Source organism: Misgurnus anguillicaudatus, chromosome 21 (assembly GCF_027580225.2).
Source record: "Misgurnus anguillicaudatus chromosome 21, ASM2758022v2, whole genome shotgun sequence".
NCBI lineage: Eukaryota > Metazoa > Chordata > Actinopteri > Cypriniformes > Cobitidae > Misgurnus > Misgurnus anguillicaudatus.
The window spans coordinates 50,114,765-50,129,105 of record NC_073357.2 but is presented as its reverse complement, the minus strand read 5'-3'; the positions used below and the strand labels follow the sequence as shown (position 1 = coordinate 50,129,105).

General features: G+C 36.2%; 1 protein-coding gene across 3 annotated transcripts; it reads left to right on the top strand.

The window, feature by feature from the left end:
• Nucleotides 1-508: 508 nt before the first annotated feature.
• On the top strand, nucleotides 509-14,319 carry LOC129449401 (solute carrier family 2, facilitated glucose transporter member 4). 3 transcript variants are annotated; one of them, XM_055212076.2, is made up of 12 exons: nucleotides 1,445-1,750; nucleotides 3,493-3,564; nucleotides 5,259-5,354; nucleotides 6,743-6,903; nucleotides 7,961-8,085; nucleotides 9,454-9,569; nucleotides 9,705-9,867; nucleotides 10,921-11,108; nucleotides 11,543-11,647; nucleotides 11,787-11,888; nucleotides 13,123-13,326; nucleotides 13,506-14,319. In XM_055212076.2, exons 1-12 carry the CDS (start codon nucleotides 1,718-1,720, stop codon nucleotides 13,728-13,730), a joined length of 1,590 nt encoding a protein of 529 aa, XP_055068051.1. In that variant the 5' UTR covers nucleotides 1,445-1,717; the 3' UTR covers nucleotides 13,731-14,319. The 3 variants fall into 3 exon arrangements, with proteins under 3 accessions (XP_055068054.1, XP_055068051.1, XP_055068052.1); XM_055212079.2 differs by lacking the exons at nucleotides 1,445-1,750; nucleotides 3,493-3,564 and adding an exon at nucleotides 509-624; XM_055212077.2 differs by lacking the exon at nucleotides 3,493-3,564.
• Nucleotides 14,320-14,341: the final 22 nt, after the last annotated feature.

The window sequence follows — 14,341 nt, the reverse complement described above, 5'->3', positions numbered from 1 at the left end:
CAAAAAAGTGCTGTTTTCGTGTCTGTACCTTTAAATGTAAATGAGCTACAGCTCCCAACTCCCTTACCAACAGACAGTGGGTTCTTTTGGATAAAATAGATCTTTATTCCTAATACAGTCTGAGACAATAATATCTTTAGAAGCATTAGTGCTACAATGTGCTAACAAACATATTTAGAAAAGCTTATGGGTAAAATTAATCAGTGGTTGTGGGTGGGGCTTTGTTTGTGTGATGTCGCATTAACCAGAGAATCAAAACTGCTTTGGTTTAATAGGGATTAAAAAAGAAGGGTGTATATGGTTGCTGTGTTTACACACAACACACATTTATGTCCAAACATCTTGTTAAAGTGGATTTTGCATAAATTAATATGTGCCCTTTAAATGTCTCATGTTGTGTATACTGATCACAAACTCTGCAATATTAGAACCTGTCAAGCTGCATCAGACCATGAGTACGTCTATAACAGATCTTGTTTCTTTGGGTTTAGTGAGTAAGGCACACATGACTCTGGCTGGGGCCCTTACTTCAGCTGACAGGTGTCGGGTTCACCCGCTCTTTCCGAGCCAAGAACATCAGAGGATCAAGGAGAGAGGGAATGAGCTAGGAATAAAACAAGAAAGGTAAAGAAAATGAACTGGGGGCGTGATAACCTACTAGGGGTGTGTACTGGGGTAATACACCATCAGACATTTTTCCATTGCCTTGCTGACTGTTTCTATGTCGCAGCACGGATGAGACCCATTACCCCCGGTCGCAAATCTCAACTTGAAAAAAGAGCCACACGTGTAAAAATATAAGTGGTACAGTCCACAATTGAGGAACACCTGTTGCCACGAGGGATTCTTTTGGTGTGACATGGGAATGAGTTGCAGAGGGGGTATAGGCAGAGTTTGTGACCCCTTAGGCATGTGTTCTAAAATAGTAAAGGATTTATGTTCTATGAAAAGCTGGACAATGGAGACTAGGTTAGCCCAGCTACCCACTCTTAACTAAACTGTCAGGGTGGGATTTGTGCTTCTACTTCAATATAGATTCTTTACTTGTCCCAGCTGTGAAACTGTATATGGTGAAAATCCTTTTAATAATAGTTTCATCCTCTAATTGAGGATATACTCATTCTGAGCAACTTTTCTTTAAATCAATTTTGGTAATAGTTAACTTAGCACCTCAAAACAATTGTGTGTCTATAAAGTAGAAGTTAAATTTTCTTTAGGCCTATGCAATTTAGCCTTAAATTTAGTTAAATGTTGGCCACGCTACTGTGACTCATATAGTATCCTTACTCCTCATTAAAGCAATGACACAAAAGGTCAAGGAAATTTTGTGCACGTGCAAACCAGCCCTGTAGGACCGGACCTAATGGAAACAGCCGGTGAAGAGATTCCTTTCACGTAGATCTAAACCCCTCCCATTTGCCTCAGCCCACTTCAACTTCAAAAATCTCTGTGGGTAAAGAGTGTGCCAGCATGTGTCCTGATATCCTGTTCTTTAAATCTCTTGTGTCATAGAGGAAATTATAGACACTGGTGTAATAGGGAAAGACAAACAACAGAACAATCCAGAGTCTTTGGTTTATTGCCGTGTTCTCGTGTGTTTGTTAAAAGGACCTACTCAATTTCCCAAACAGTTTTCTTGGAATAACGTCTTTCGGGGAAGTTTACAATCGTGTGTACGAGACAGAACCGAGGACTTGAGTCTCGTGCGCTCAGCGTCATGCCGGCTGGGTTTCAGCAGTTAGGAGGGGAGGTAATGACAATATAGTTTATAGTTTTGATGGTGTTTATTTTAATTATTTAAATCTAGTGTTATTTTGAAACTGTGCTGTTAAATAATATAAGTTTTTATACCAGTTGTTATAATTATTTATAATAATAGTAAACTCAAACTATTGAGTAACACAAATGTTATCATGAATTATATAATTATATAAAAAGAAAATTAATAAAGCAAACAAATGAAATATATCAAACTATGTTGTATTTTAGCATTATCGCCCTTTGTTTAGAATTTGAAAAAGTACATATGGCATTTTATCAAGCAGTTTTTTGAGGTCTCACCATGACATGCGTTTTTAAACAGTATTGCCATTTTATTATTAAGTCACAATCATGCCTTTTATTAATTTTTTAAAATAAACTTGTAGTTGAGAGAAATTATTATGTTGGCACAATTATTGTTTACAAAAATTATTTTAAACTTTTAAGCACACCTTCAGGTTAAAAGATTTTTAAAATCATGAGAACCATTTTAGTCAAACATCCCTAAACTTTTACAGTGTAGTGTAAGCTTACTAAAAGCATAAACAACTTGCTCGTGTGCTGCATCTATTAAGGGTTTACGGCAACAATGTCAACACTGAACACAAAATGTGTCACAAGTTTCAAGGTCAGATGTTTACCTTTAAATAACCCAGAAGTATAACATTGCATCACACAGTGGACTTTAAAATGACATGGCATGAAAGGTCAGTACCTCAGTTTATGGACCGTACAGTAATAACAACACTGAAGCTGATTCATATGCATAAAAAATATGCTTATAATGTCGGCATGTATAAACTATACATTTGAATAGAAACCAGAAACAATTGAATTTGCAAAACATATACAGTATAAACAATATGCAATATATAAATATTACTGCGCAAAGGTCTTAGGCCGCCACCACCAGACAGAAAATATAGGAAATATGTATTTCAGGACTAAATGTCTTCTTTAGGCATCGTCGTTGTTTAGTGTGACCTCTCTTGGCACTAAATACATCTTGAGCATTTTTGAGCAGAATGATGTAAAAAGACTAATTTCTTTAAAATGAGAAATTAGGATTTAATTTTATTTAGGTTTAAGACATCCTATAGTTTCCTGCTATTGCTCAAGTGGAAGGAGAGTTTATCCTAATGCATATACTGTTTTTAATACTACATACACATTTCCTGTATTTTCTGGTTGTATTCTATTAAAGAGACTGAGAAACAATTATATATGATCACTATAACATTGCAAAAATAACAAATCTATTTGTGGCATGGTGGCCTAAGACTTTTGCACAGTACATACACATCAAGAAGCCTTATTATGAACACTTTTTCTTACAAGCAACAAGCATTTTTTACATAAGAAACGAAAGTTGGTTTTGTACAAGCCTGTAAAAATGGTGTTACAGTTAATAATGATAATGAAGTATGAATCTTTGATTTAGAGGTTAAAAATGTACACAGTACACAGTAGGGTCATGCTAAAACAGTGCATTTCAAATTGCACAATAGCATTTAGTTACAATAATTTTGTATTGACCTGTAAAACTGACTATAAGATGGCAAGACGTTTTAATTAAAAGAGACATTTCAAGAGACTTTTTTAATATGTTAAATAAATCTTTGAACATATGTGAAGTTTTAGCTCAAAATACCATATAGGTAATTTATTGTGGCATGTTAAAATAGGCACAGTTTTTATGTGTATCCCTTTAAATCCAAATGAGCTGCTCAGGTGGGCGGAGTCTCAAGCACTCACGCTGTAGACAAGACAGAGCATCAAGAGGGAGATTCTCTCACGAAAGAAGTTAGTAAGCGATGTTAAGCATTATATATTTAAACAAGTTTAAAAAGTCAATCATCTGTTTTATGTATACTAAATACATGTTTATCAGCAGATGGGGAACATTGTGGAATAAAAATAAAGACTTTTAGGTCTCATGCTGCCAATTTTTTAAACAGGCACAATGATACAATGTTACAATAAAATACACTTCTACAAACCCTCAGAAGTTTACCTTTTTGCCCAAACCACACGAGCACATTTAAATGATCTGTAATAAAACAACACGTTTAATGCTTAAACTTTATAGAAACAGATCAAATGACATGTTTAAGTTTATTGTGATTGAACACATTCGCGTTTCTGTCAGTCTCTCACTCTCTGTCTTGTGACTCCTTGTATTCATTTGAAACTTCAGAGAAACATTAAACAACATATTTACTTATTGTGTATGATAGTGAACACGCGTTGTTCTCTCACTCTATCTCATGCAGTGCATTAATCCTCGTGTTCATTCACATAAACTTCAGAGAAACATATTAAACAACATACTTGTATTGATGAAAGTGAACCGTCGCGTTGCTCTCTCTCTCTCTCTCTCTTTCGTTCGTTCACTCACGCACTCTCTCTCTCTCTCTTGCACTAAGGTAACGTTAATCCTCATCTTCAACTTTTAGAAAGACCATTAAAACTACAAGTTATAAGATTGTAGGCTACTGTTTGTGTTTGAGGGAATACAAACGCATCGTGCTGTCAGTCATTCTTTCTCTCCGTCTCTCGCATTCGCTTCATGGTTGGATAGCGCAGATGAAGGGGTGGTATCATTATAATAAGATCCCCTTACTACGTCATGGGGGGAGCGAAATCCGAATGACCTATATATTCACATGCTTGCAGAGAGAGCCTTACCAAAACAAAGTTAAAGGGTTGCTATTTCTCATGTTTTCTGGGTTGGTAAAGGCACTGAGGACCCGATTATAGCACTTAAACATGGAAAAAGTCTCCTTTTCATGGAATGTCCCCTTTAAATGTGACCCTGCCTGTGAAAACCCTGCTATAAGGTCATGTTTTGGTGATTTATGTTTTCTACATAATATCATAATGTAAAGGACGTTCTGTGAAAATATAACCTTGATATCTTAAATATTGACTGAGTAAGGTCATTAAAATGTATGCTTCTGGATCTCTTAATTAGATTGTGAGACTTTTTCACAGGATGGGTCAAAAACGTATATAAAATTGTAAATATATATGTCTTTCAGTTACACAACCTGTGCTCGATTGAATTTTTTTAAGACAAATAGATTTCTTAAACCACATTAAAGGACAACTTTAATCTATTATTTGAAGACTAGTTAGTGCTTATGTGGATTTTATTTTCAGTGTTGTATAATAAATACAACCTCTTTGGATGGACAGGCACATTTTGCACTTCTTGCGGTTAGCCAGCAGATATAAACAGTACAGACTCTTCCCGCGCTCCTGTCAGTCAATGAAAAGACAGGTGTGGGGTTTGTACCGCTAATTCAAAAGTTCACAATAAATGTCGCATGAAACACAAAGACAAGGCACTGACTGAATCTTTTTTATTTGAACAAATGGCAACCCAGATTTCCTTGTTAGAGCTAAGCAATATTTTGATATTTGTTTTTATATTTTGAAATGATTCAACTGTTGCGGGTGTAAACATTTAATATGTGTGTTGTTTTTGTTTGCAGAGAATAACAGGAACTCTCGCACTATCAGTGTTCTCGGCTGTGCTGGGTTCCCTTCAGTTCGGTTATAACATTGGAGTGATCAATGCTCCTCAGAAGGTAAGCCTGTTAATGTGTTACTCATAAAAATATTATTAAAGGGATAGTTCACCCAAAAATTAAAATTCTGTCATCATTTACTCACCCTCATGTTCTTATAACTGACTTTGTTCTGATAAACACGAAGGAAGATATTTTGAGAAAAAAGCGTTCGTGGACCCCATTCACTTCCATTCTTTTATCCTATTATGGAAGTGAATGGGGTCCACAAACGGTTTGGTTACAAACATTCCTCAAAATATCTTTCTTTGTGTTCATCAGAGCCAAAAAATTTATACAGGTTTGTAACAACATGAGGGTGAGTAAATGATAACAGAATTTTCATTTTTGGGTGAACTATCCCTTTAATGTATAGATACATTAGCAAATCATTTAAAGCTTTTGTCTTTGAAAAGACAAATCCAAACAATTTATCAGGACTGAACTCAAAAAAATCTGGGTCTTTGTCAACTCAGTGTAGGGTCAAAAAGGGACAAACCAAGCCGCTGGGTTAAATTTAACCCAGAAATGTTTATATGTGACCCCCCCAACAATGGGTTAAAAGAACCCAGCATAAGGTTAAATTACAACCCAATGGGTTCATTTATTTTTGACCTAACACTGGGTAGAAAATAACCCAGCATTTTTAGTGAATAGATCTTGTGAATAGCAAAAAAATAGAAGAATCAAACAGTAATTTGTTCAAAACATGTTTCAATTGCATAAAAGTATTTGGATTATTTTCATTTTATTTTAAGTGAGACAGATAAAAGGCTTTCATAAATGATGCACCCAGATAATCTTTAAGCACATTTATATAATTTCTATGTCTATAATATGCAAACAAATGTACTTTTATTATGATGTACAGTAAACAATGTACAGTTAATACTAGATCATCCCATCAAGTGCACATGAGGGAGAAATATTAGACGTGACATTTCCACATTTGGGCCTAGAATAACACACAGCTAATGCCTGTGTTATTGTTTCATCTACTCAAAGGTCAAACTTTAGGAATCACTTTGATCTCTTCACACCAAGTATCTGAATATCAATTTTTTTCGTGTATATATATTACTTTTAAAAATGCAAATGTATGCATGCACACACAAGCGCGTGCGTATACTGTGTAAACAAACATATAGTCGCCACCGGAGTTAATGTTTATGTCTAGGTTTCCTTTACAAAACTCTATGTCTTATGTTTACTTTTTCTCTGTGTGAAATTAGCCTTATATCATAAACTGAATAGCTGTGCATAAGCAGTTGTCTATTAAAATTCAAATTTTGAACCGACATTACACATGCAAACGGCTAAACTGGATGGATTTTCACATCATGTAATCTTATGGGTGCATAACTGTCTGTTGTACTGATGTCTCACTGATCTTCTCGCTCTCACCTCAGATCATTGAGCAGGAATATAACTCAACATGGACGGAAAGATACTCAGAAACAATCCCTCCACAAACCCTGACATCTCTGTGGTCCCTCTCCGTGGCCATCTTCTCCATTGGTGGCATGTTGTCCTCCTTCTCTGTGGGAATCATCTCAGAGTTTTTCGGCAGGTGGGAATGTTTCTCAGTTTTATAGAGAATGACATGACAATGCTAATACTATGGGTCCGATTAGCAGAAAAAAACAGACGGATGAACGAATTATAGCAAGATAAAGGCAAAAAGTGACATGTGGGATAGACAGTAGTCTCATTTTAGATTATTATGGTTTTTGATAAATTATCAGCATTTGTGTCTGAAATGTATCCAAAGAGAATTCCTATGTACAAATTATAGCGACCTTGTTCAAGGGCACAATGGTGATAAAGTAACTCAAAAGCTCTCCAGTTGCAACAGGTTATAACAGGTCTGTAGGTAACAACGTGCCCTTAAGCCTTCATGGTCAGTAAAGGCCACAGTGACGTCCTTTGTATTGGTTTTACCTGGGCTGCAGAACATAACTATGCGGTTTCTGTGGCTGAGCTGGTATTTGCTAGCGACACCAAGGTCATGGGTGTGATTCCCAAGGTAACCTACACACTAATCAAATATGTACCTACAGCACTGAAAGTCACTTTAAATTAAGTCTCCTAAATGCAAAATAAAAAAATTAAGTCTGCACACATGTCCGAGCCATACAAGGTATATAATGAGGAGAAGGTGTAAAGACTTTTCAGAGGATTGTTTCTAAACACATTATAAATGTTAGAAATGTATTGCTGAATTATTTGGGCAAGGTTTAAGTAATGGTTCGATGATGCACCGGAGCCACCGAGCATGGCCCCCCTAACATGATTGCAATTCGAGAGATGGCATGGTTTCAATGCCAACATTTTTTTACAGATTTTGATAACTTATTTTATTTACTTGCCATTTTTATAATTTAGATTTGGCTGGGTGGTTAATTACCAATTTTTCTGTGTTGTGACAAACTTAGAAAACATATTTAATATCACTTTACACAGACTTTAAACTGAAGTTTAGATGTAAAGACTTCAAGTTTGCATGATTTGTCCAAAACTGTTGGCAATAATTTTATTTGATAAAATGTTGAGTATTTGTAAGTCACTGTGGATAAATGGATCTGCTAACTGAAGAAATGTAAAATATTTTCTGTTTAATATAATAGGAGGAAAGCAATGCTTATCAATAACCTGCTTGCATTCATTGGTGGAGGCCTGATGGGGATGTCCAAAATCTGCCGATCATTTGAAATGATGATTTTAGGACGCTTCACGATCGGGGCATATTGTGGTAAGATTACCGTCTTTTCTTACACATCAGTGTTTTTTAAAGCAACACTAAAAAGTTTTTTTACCTTAAAATAACGTTTCCAAAAAAGTTTGGGTGAATGACACTTTCACATTCGCTTTGCCCCCTCTATTGGCCAAAACCGCACTAAAGAAGTTTCCAACCATCGGGTCACGGTCCTGTAGTTCGAGGGAAAACTACAAAAACTTACTTTACGGCAGACCTACAATCCAATCAGAGCCAGGTTTGTTGCAGTAGGCTAAAATATTTATGCCAGTGGTAATGGACAATTCCGCTTCCAACCTGTAGGGGGAGCAAAGAGCAAAAACTATTTAGTGTTGCTTTAAAATATACAAAGGTATCTAAATATCACAATTTACAAGGGACATTAAAAAAAATTCAAAAGGAAAAAGTGACGTGTTTGTCAAGTATGGTAGTCCTACTCGCAATTTGACCTCTGCATTTAACCCATCCCAGTGAATACCAATTGGGCAAAACATGCCTTGCTCAAAGGCACCTCAGTCGCAAAGACTCGAACTGGTGACCTTTGGGTAACAAGCTCAACTCTCTAACCATTAGGCCTTACATATTCTTAGAATATTATGTATATATGGAGAGACTGAATACTTTTCAATGACATTGTGTGCTTCTTTAAAAAAAGGAGTTAATCTCAGTTCATATTGCATCCCTCTTACTTCCGTCTTATCCCTTTAAAATTGAAAAAAATCTCTTTGCTTTAGAACTTAACAAACTGAAATAAATCATGTAGTAAAAATAATAAAATCACCGCACTTGTTTAGTACACAGCGTAAGTGAAAGATCTGTGCAATGGTGGAAGGTCAAGAAGTGCATGACCGGGTTTGATTGCATGGTTATGTCAAGCATGCACTTGCAGTGTGCAGCAGAGCCCCATCATGTGGTGTCAGGCAAACTCACACACTACTGTGTGTATGTACACTACATGCTACACTACATGAAATGTGGAAGTATCTTTGTACCAATCTACTGTTCTGTTAAATTAAGACACATCAATAACTGCCTCGATGAAAGACAGAAATCATTCACTTTAAATTTGAGAACTCAAGCAATGATTTAATATAGATAACGAAACATTAATGTCAAAAAAAATTGTTTCTTAGCTATCACTTTTCCAAGCCATTTTAGCTAAATGTCATTGTTGTTGGGTATAAAGTAATTGCCTCTCTAGTTCACATTGAAACTTCAAGTGTAGATTGTCACATTAAATATATACTTTGCTAAATTTGACATCCAGATGTCCCAAATCTTTTTTTTAACAAATATCCATTTTGTTATGTATACCATGCAATGCAATGTCATTATCTTTAATGCACTTTATGATTCTCTTATCAGGGTTAGCATCAGCATTGGTGCCTATGTATGTGGGTGAAATTGCCCCAACCAATCTGAGAGGAGCACTGGGTACACTACACCAGCTGGCCATTGTCACAGGCATCCTAATCGCCCAGGTACAGCAAGTTTTTTTTAGTTTTTCTATATTATCACTGGATTCGCTCCAGTCTCCTGTTTTTTAGTTTATTTTTTACTTATTCTTGTACGTCACCCTTTAAAGTCTATCATCATTTTGTGTGTATTCTCTGCAGGTCTTAGGTCTCGAGTCTTTGTTAGGCAGTGAGAAACTATGGCCTGTGCTCTTGGGAATTACAGTGATCCCTACAGTCCTACAGATGGCGCTGTTGCCTTTCTGTCCTGAGAGCCCACGCTTCCTCTATATTATCCGGTGCCAGGAGCACCATGCAAAAAGTGGTGAGGCTTTGAGATGCATAAAAGTTTGTGCACATCTACACATATATTTGAAGAGTTTCGTTGCAAAACGAGATAACCACCATTTTTTTAATTGTTCAGAAATCTCGTTTTTTGGTTGTGCATTCCAATTAATTTCAATGCAACTGCAGTTGGTTTGTTTTGATTTAAACCTTCATAACTTAAAAAATACAGCTAAGAAGCACCATAAACCAAAATAATAACATGATAACATAATAATAAACATGTTTTAAGAAAAATTAAAAAAAAATGGATTTATCTCGTTTTGCAACGAAACTCTTCATTTGACTACTATAGCGTATATAACTACTACTATATTGGACAATATCACTGAATCTCTCAGTCTTAAAGTGACACTTCACAGAAAATTACAATTGTCATTTATTTCATGTTGTTCCAAGAAGAAAAAAAAATATGTGGAAAACAAAATATGCCTGAAAGTCTCAGTTCACTTTAAATGTTTCAGTGATAAACGAACCTTTTAAAGGACTACAGATGTTTTATTACAAAGCAACTTACTGTACATTTAGGCTATACATGTTTTGTCAGCATGTGTCCTATTGAGCTACCAGAACACCTATCCAAGAAACCAAGTACTATCAGTGGGTGGAAATCAACACTGGTTAACCTTTAGACAAACTTTTATTGCTTCTTTAACATGTAAATCAAGCTTATTATGGCCTAAGGCAGACCATAATATTTGTAGACACTTTTATCAGACTAAATGAAAACCTAACCTTTGAAGTTTAAACCTACTTTCTAACTGGGTTGTTTTAACCCAGGTTGGGTCAAATATTGACATTTTCAAGGTTAATTTAAACCAACGTTGGGCTGAAACAATCCAGAATTTTGTACAGGACATTCTTTACATATAAAGTAAAACATATATATTTCAAATAGTGGGGGTAAATTCCGTTGTCTTTACAGTATTTTAAAACACATATATTCATGAAAACAGTAAAATATTGGCCATGACAATGCTATGGCCAAACACAAACATGCACACACTAACCTATTTCTTTATCTTCTTCTCAGCTTTAAGGCGTCTTACTGGGCGTCTGGAGGTCAGTGAAGATCTGGCTGAGATGAAGGAGGAGAAGAGAAGGATGGAAATGGAGAGGAAGGTGTCTATACCCGAGCTCTTCCGTTCTTCTCTCTACCGGCAGCCCATCATCATCTCCATCCTGCTTCAGCTCTCTCAGCAGCTGTCGGGAATTAATGCTGTCAGTACTGCACATCCAACTTAGCTGATAAAATAAAAAAGATGTTAAATATAAAACTGAATGCAGCTTACCCACAATTTTCACCATTCCTGGCACAGGAAATAAAGCTTTTGCTAAATCTGTGAAATTCAAAAAAGTCTCAATCTAATTTTAAGAGCATCAATGTTTGATTTAAATCGTTGACATGGCCTTACTCAGTCAATATTAAATATATCAATGTTCTTTACATAATCCATAATGATTTCTTGTGGAAATCACAAAATTTTCATTTGTTTCAGCATCATTTATTAGCATTATGGGAATAAAAAACGTTTAATATATGTTTTAGTTTACAGCTGTGCAGCTTTTTAGTGAACTGATATATATAGTGTTATGTACGTCTAGGGTTTAACTTATAGATGCTTCCTTACACTTGTGTTGTTCTGCATTTTCAGATCTTCTACTATTCAACTGATATCTTTAAGAATGCTGGGGTGGAGAGTCCAGTATATGCCACTATAGGGGCTGGAGTTGTCAACTGTGCCTTCACTGTGGTCTCAGTATGTAAAAACAGATCTCGTGATTTGAAATATATACATATATGATCTATATTTCATCCTACACAACACATTATCTAAACAAAGGCAACATATGATGATGATCACTGACCTCACTATCGCTTGTTTATCCAATAAACAGCTTTTTCTGGTGGAGAGGATGGGCCGCCGGACGCTGCACATGCTAGGGCTTGGAGGAATGTGTATCTGTGCCATTATCATGACAATCGCCCTCGCGTTATTGGTCAGTCCTACAATGTTTTCAAAGAATATTATGGATTACAGTTGCATCTTTTTTTTTCACAAAATTCAGCTACTTTCACAAAAGTACATAAAGAAAGAGTTCCTAAAAAGTACTAAAAGCTGGTTTTTCTAAAAACATTTCAGAAAGATGACAGAAGTAACTTAGTAAATATTTAATATGCTTTCATTTTTGCTGGCCAGCACAATGGGTGCTATACAATTTTGATAATATACAAAATCAATGCTGCTTAGACCAGAACTTAAAGGTCCCGTTTTTTCTGAGTTTTTGAAGCTTTGATTGTGTTTACAGTGCGCAATATAACATGTGTTCATGTTTCACCTGTAAAAAATGCGGTATTTTTCACCCAATATACTTATCTCTATAGCGCTGTTTTCACTGTCCTCAAAACGGGCTGATGTCTTCCTTGTTATATGAAGTCCCTCCTTCAGAAATACGCATCGAATTCTGATTGTGTAGTTTTGTTTAGTCCAAAGCCGTTTCTCAATATGCGTTCTTGTCTGTACTTGCGTTCTTGTGGACTTGTGAAACGTCATCAGTCGCGGCCCAAGTACTGTTCCAATTCAAAGTTCGCATCAAGCCCAAGTTCACATAAAATCCCCGGATGTGTTCTTGATCCGCCCATTTTATCGAGGATGCATCAGAGGAGACTTGTGTGGACTTATGACAGCAAAGTTTCCCATAATGCATTTCGCGTCAGGAGTTCGTTCTTCCGAGTCTGAACTTGCAAGTTCGAACTACGAAGGACACAAGTCTGAGTTTGGCGTACTTGGTATTGAGAAACGGCTAAAGAGTAGGTTTCGTGTGTTGTGATCCGATAGCAGCTTAGCTTGCGGTTAGCTTAGCTAGCGACTGACCTATTCCTGTGGGCGGAGTTTAGTCAAAAAACTGTTCTACTGACGTCATTAAAGCAGGAAGTAGGGGGCTGTAGTCCAAACCGGACGTTCGCTGTAGGCTTTGAAAGGCGAATTCTGTTAAAGAAAATATATCGCCTGGCAGTGAACTTTGAGTTTAATCATTTTACATGTATTATTTATGCATTGCTAACATTACACACTCACTAGGGTTTAAAAAATGGGATCTGACCTTTAAAAGACCTAAATATGAAAGATGACTTTTAAGCACCCAAGTGTAACAGAAAATGATTAGACTCCTTAAGCTGTCTGTACTTTCTTATCACTGTTAACATTTGACGTTTTTGTCTTTTTATCGGCAGGACACCGTTCCTTCAATGAGCTATATTAGCATGCTGGCCATTTTTGGTTTTGTGGCTTTCTTCGAAGTGGGTCCAGGACCTATTCCATGGTTCTTTGTGGCTGAGCTCTTCTCACAAGGACCTAGACCTGCGGCCATGGCAGTGGCTGGCTGCTCCAACTGGACAGCCAACTTTATCATTGGGATGTGCTTTCCGTATGTTGCTGTACGTAATCAATTTACACAATTTAATTATCTCTATCTTTTATTTAAACTGACTTCAAGGGAAAAAAATATTACCTGGGAATTTGCGGTCTAGCCAGTTACCTTTCCTTTAGTTTCGAAAAGAGTACATTTATGTTAAATCAGTCAAATACTTATCTCTTAACTCTCTCTTTACTGCAGAACCTGAGTGGTCCATACGTCTTCCTCATTTTTGCCATTTTCCTCCTCTTCTTTCTGTGCTTCACGTTCTTCCGGGTTCCCGAGACACGAGGCAAGACTTTTGACCAGATCTCAGCTTCCTTCAACAGTTTTCCACAAAACACGATAGACATGGATCTGGATATGGATCAAGGGAAGCACAGTACGGAGTTGGACTACCTAGGATCTGATGGGACAGAGAACTGAAGCCTGAGAGTGGAGATGGTGGATGGGGGCCAGAACTGACCTTTCATGGGGCTTGGAAAGGATCCAGGAAAATGAAACACATACCAATAAGGAACATTCAGAAGAGTCTGGATATAAGGCATTATGAAGATGATGTTTGTTGGACAGTTTTGGGAGACGCAATGGTTTTTGAAAAGAAACGAGACTTATGGATTACTGCACTTTATCTGCACAAAGGTTTCTGTTAAGACACAAAGCCAGATTTTTATTGTAATTCTTATTTTGCCAGTTTTATTATCAGAATTGTTTTAACTTTAGCCAAGAAGAGAGACATTCTCATAACTAACTATATGTCAAAATGCTTTTTTAATAGTCTTTGCACAAAGCAAAAATTTCACCAGTACATTTTAAAGACAAAAAAAAACATACAATGGACACTGTTGCTTTGAAGTGTTTAGAATTGAAAAATTAGTTAAGATACTATGGTTTAAAAACGTGTTTTGTTTAATGTTTTATTAACTATGTTAGAAGTATGTTTGCATAAATTGCAAAAGTTAACCATTAATGAATGTAAGGTTGTGCTGTGTGATTACTAAGGAAATGACAAAACGGGTTGACTTTTTATTCTTTAC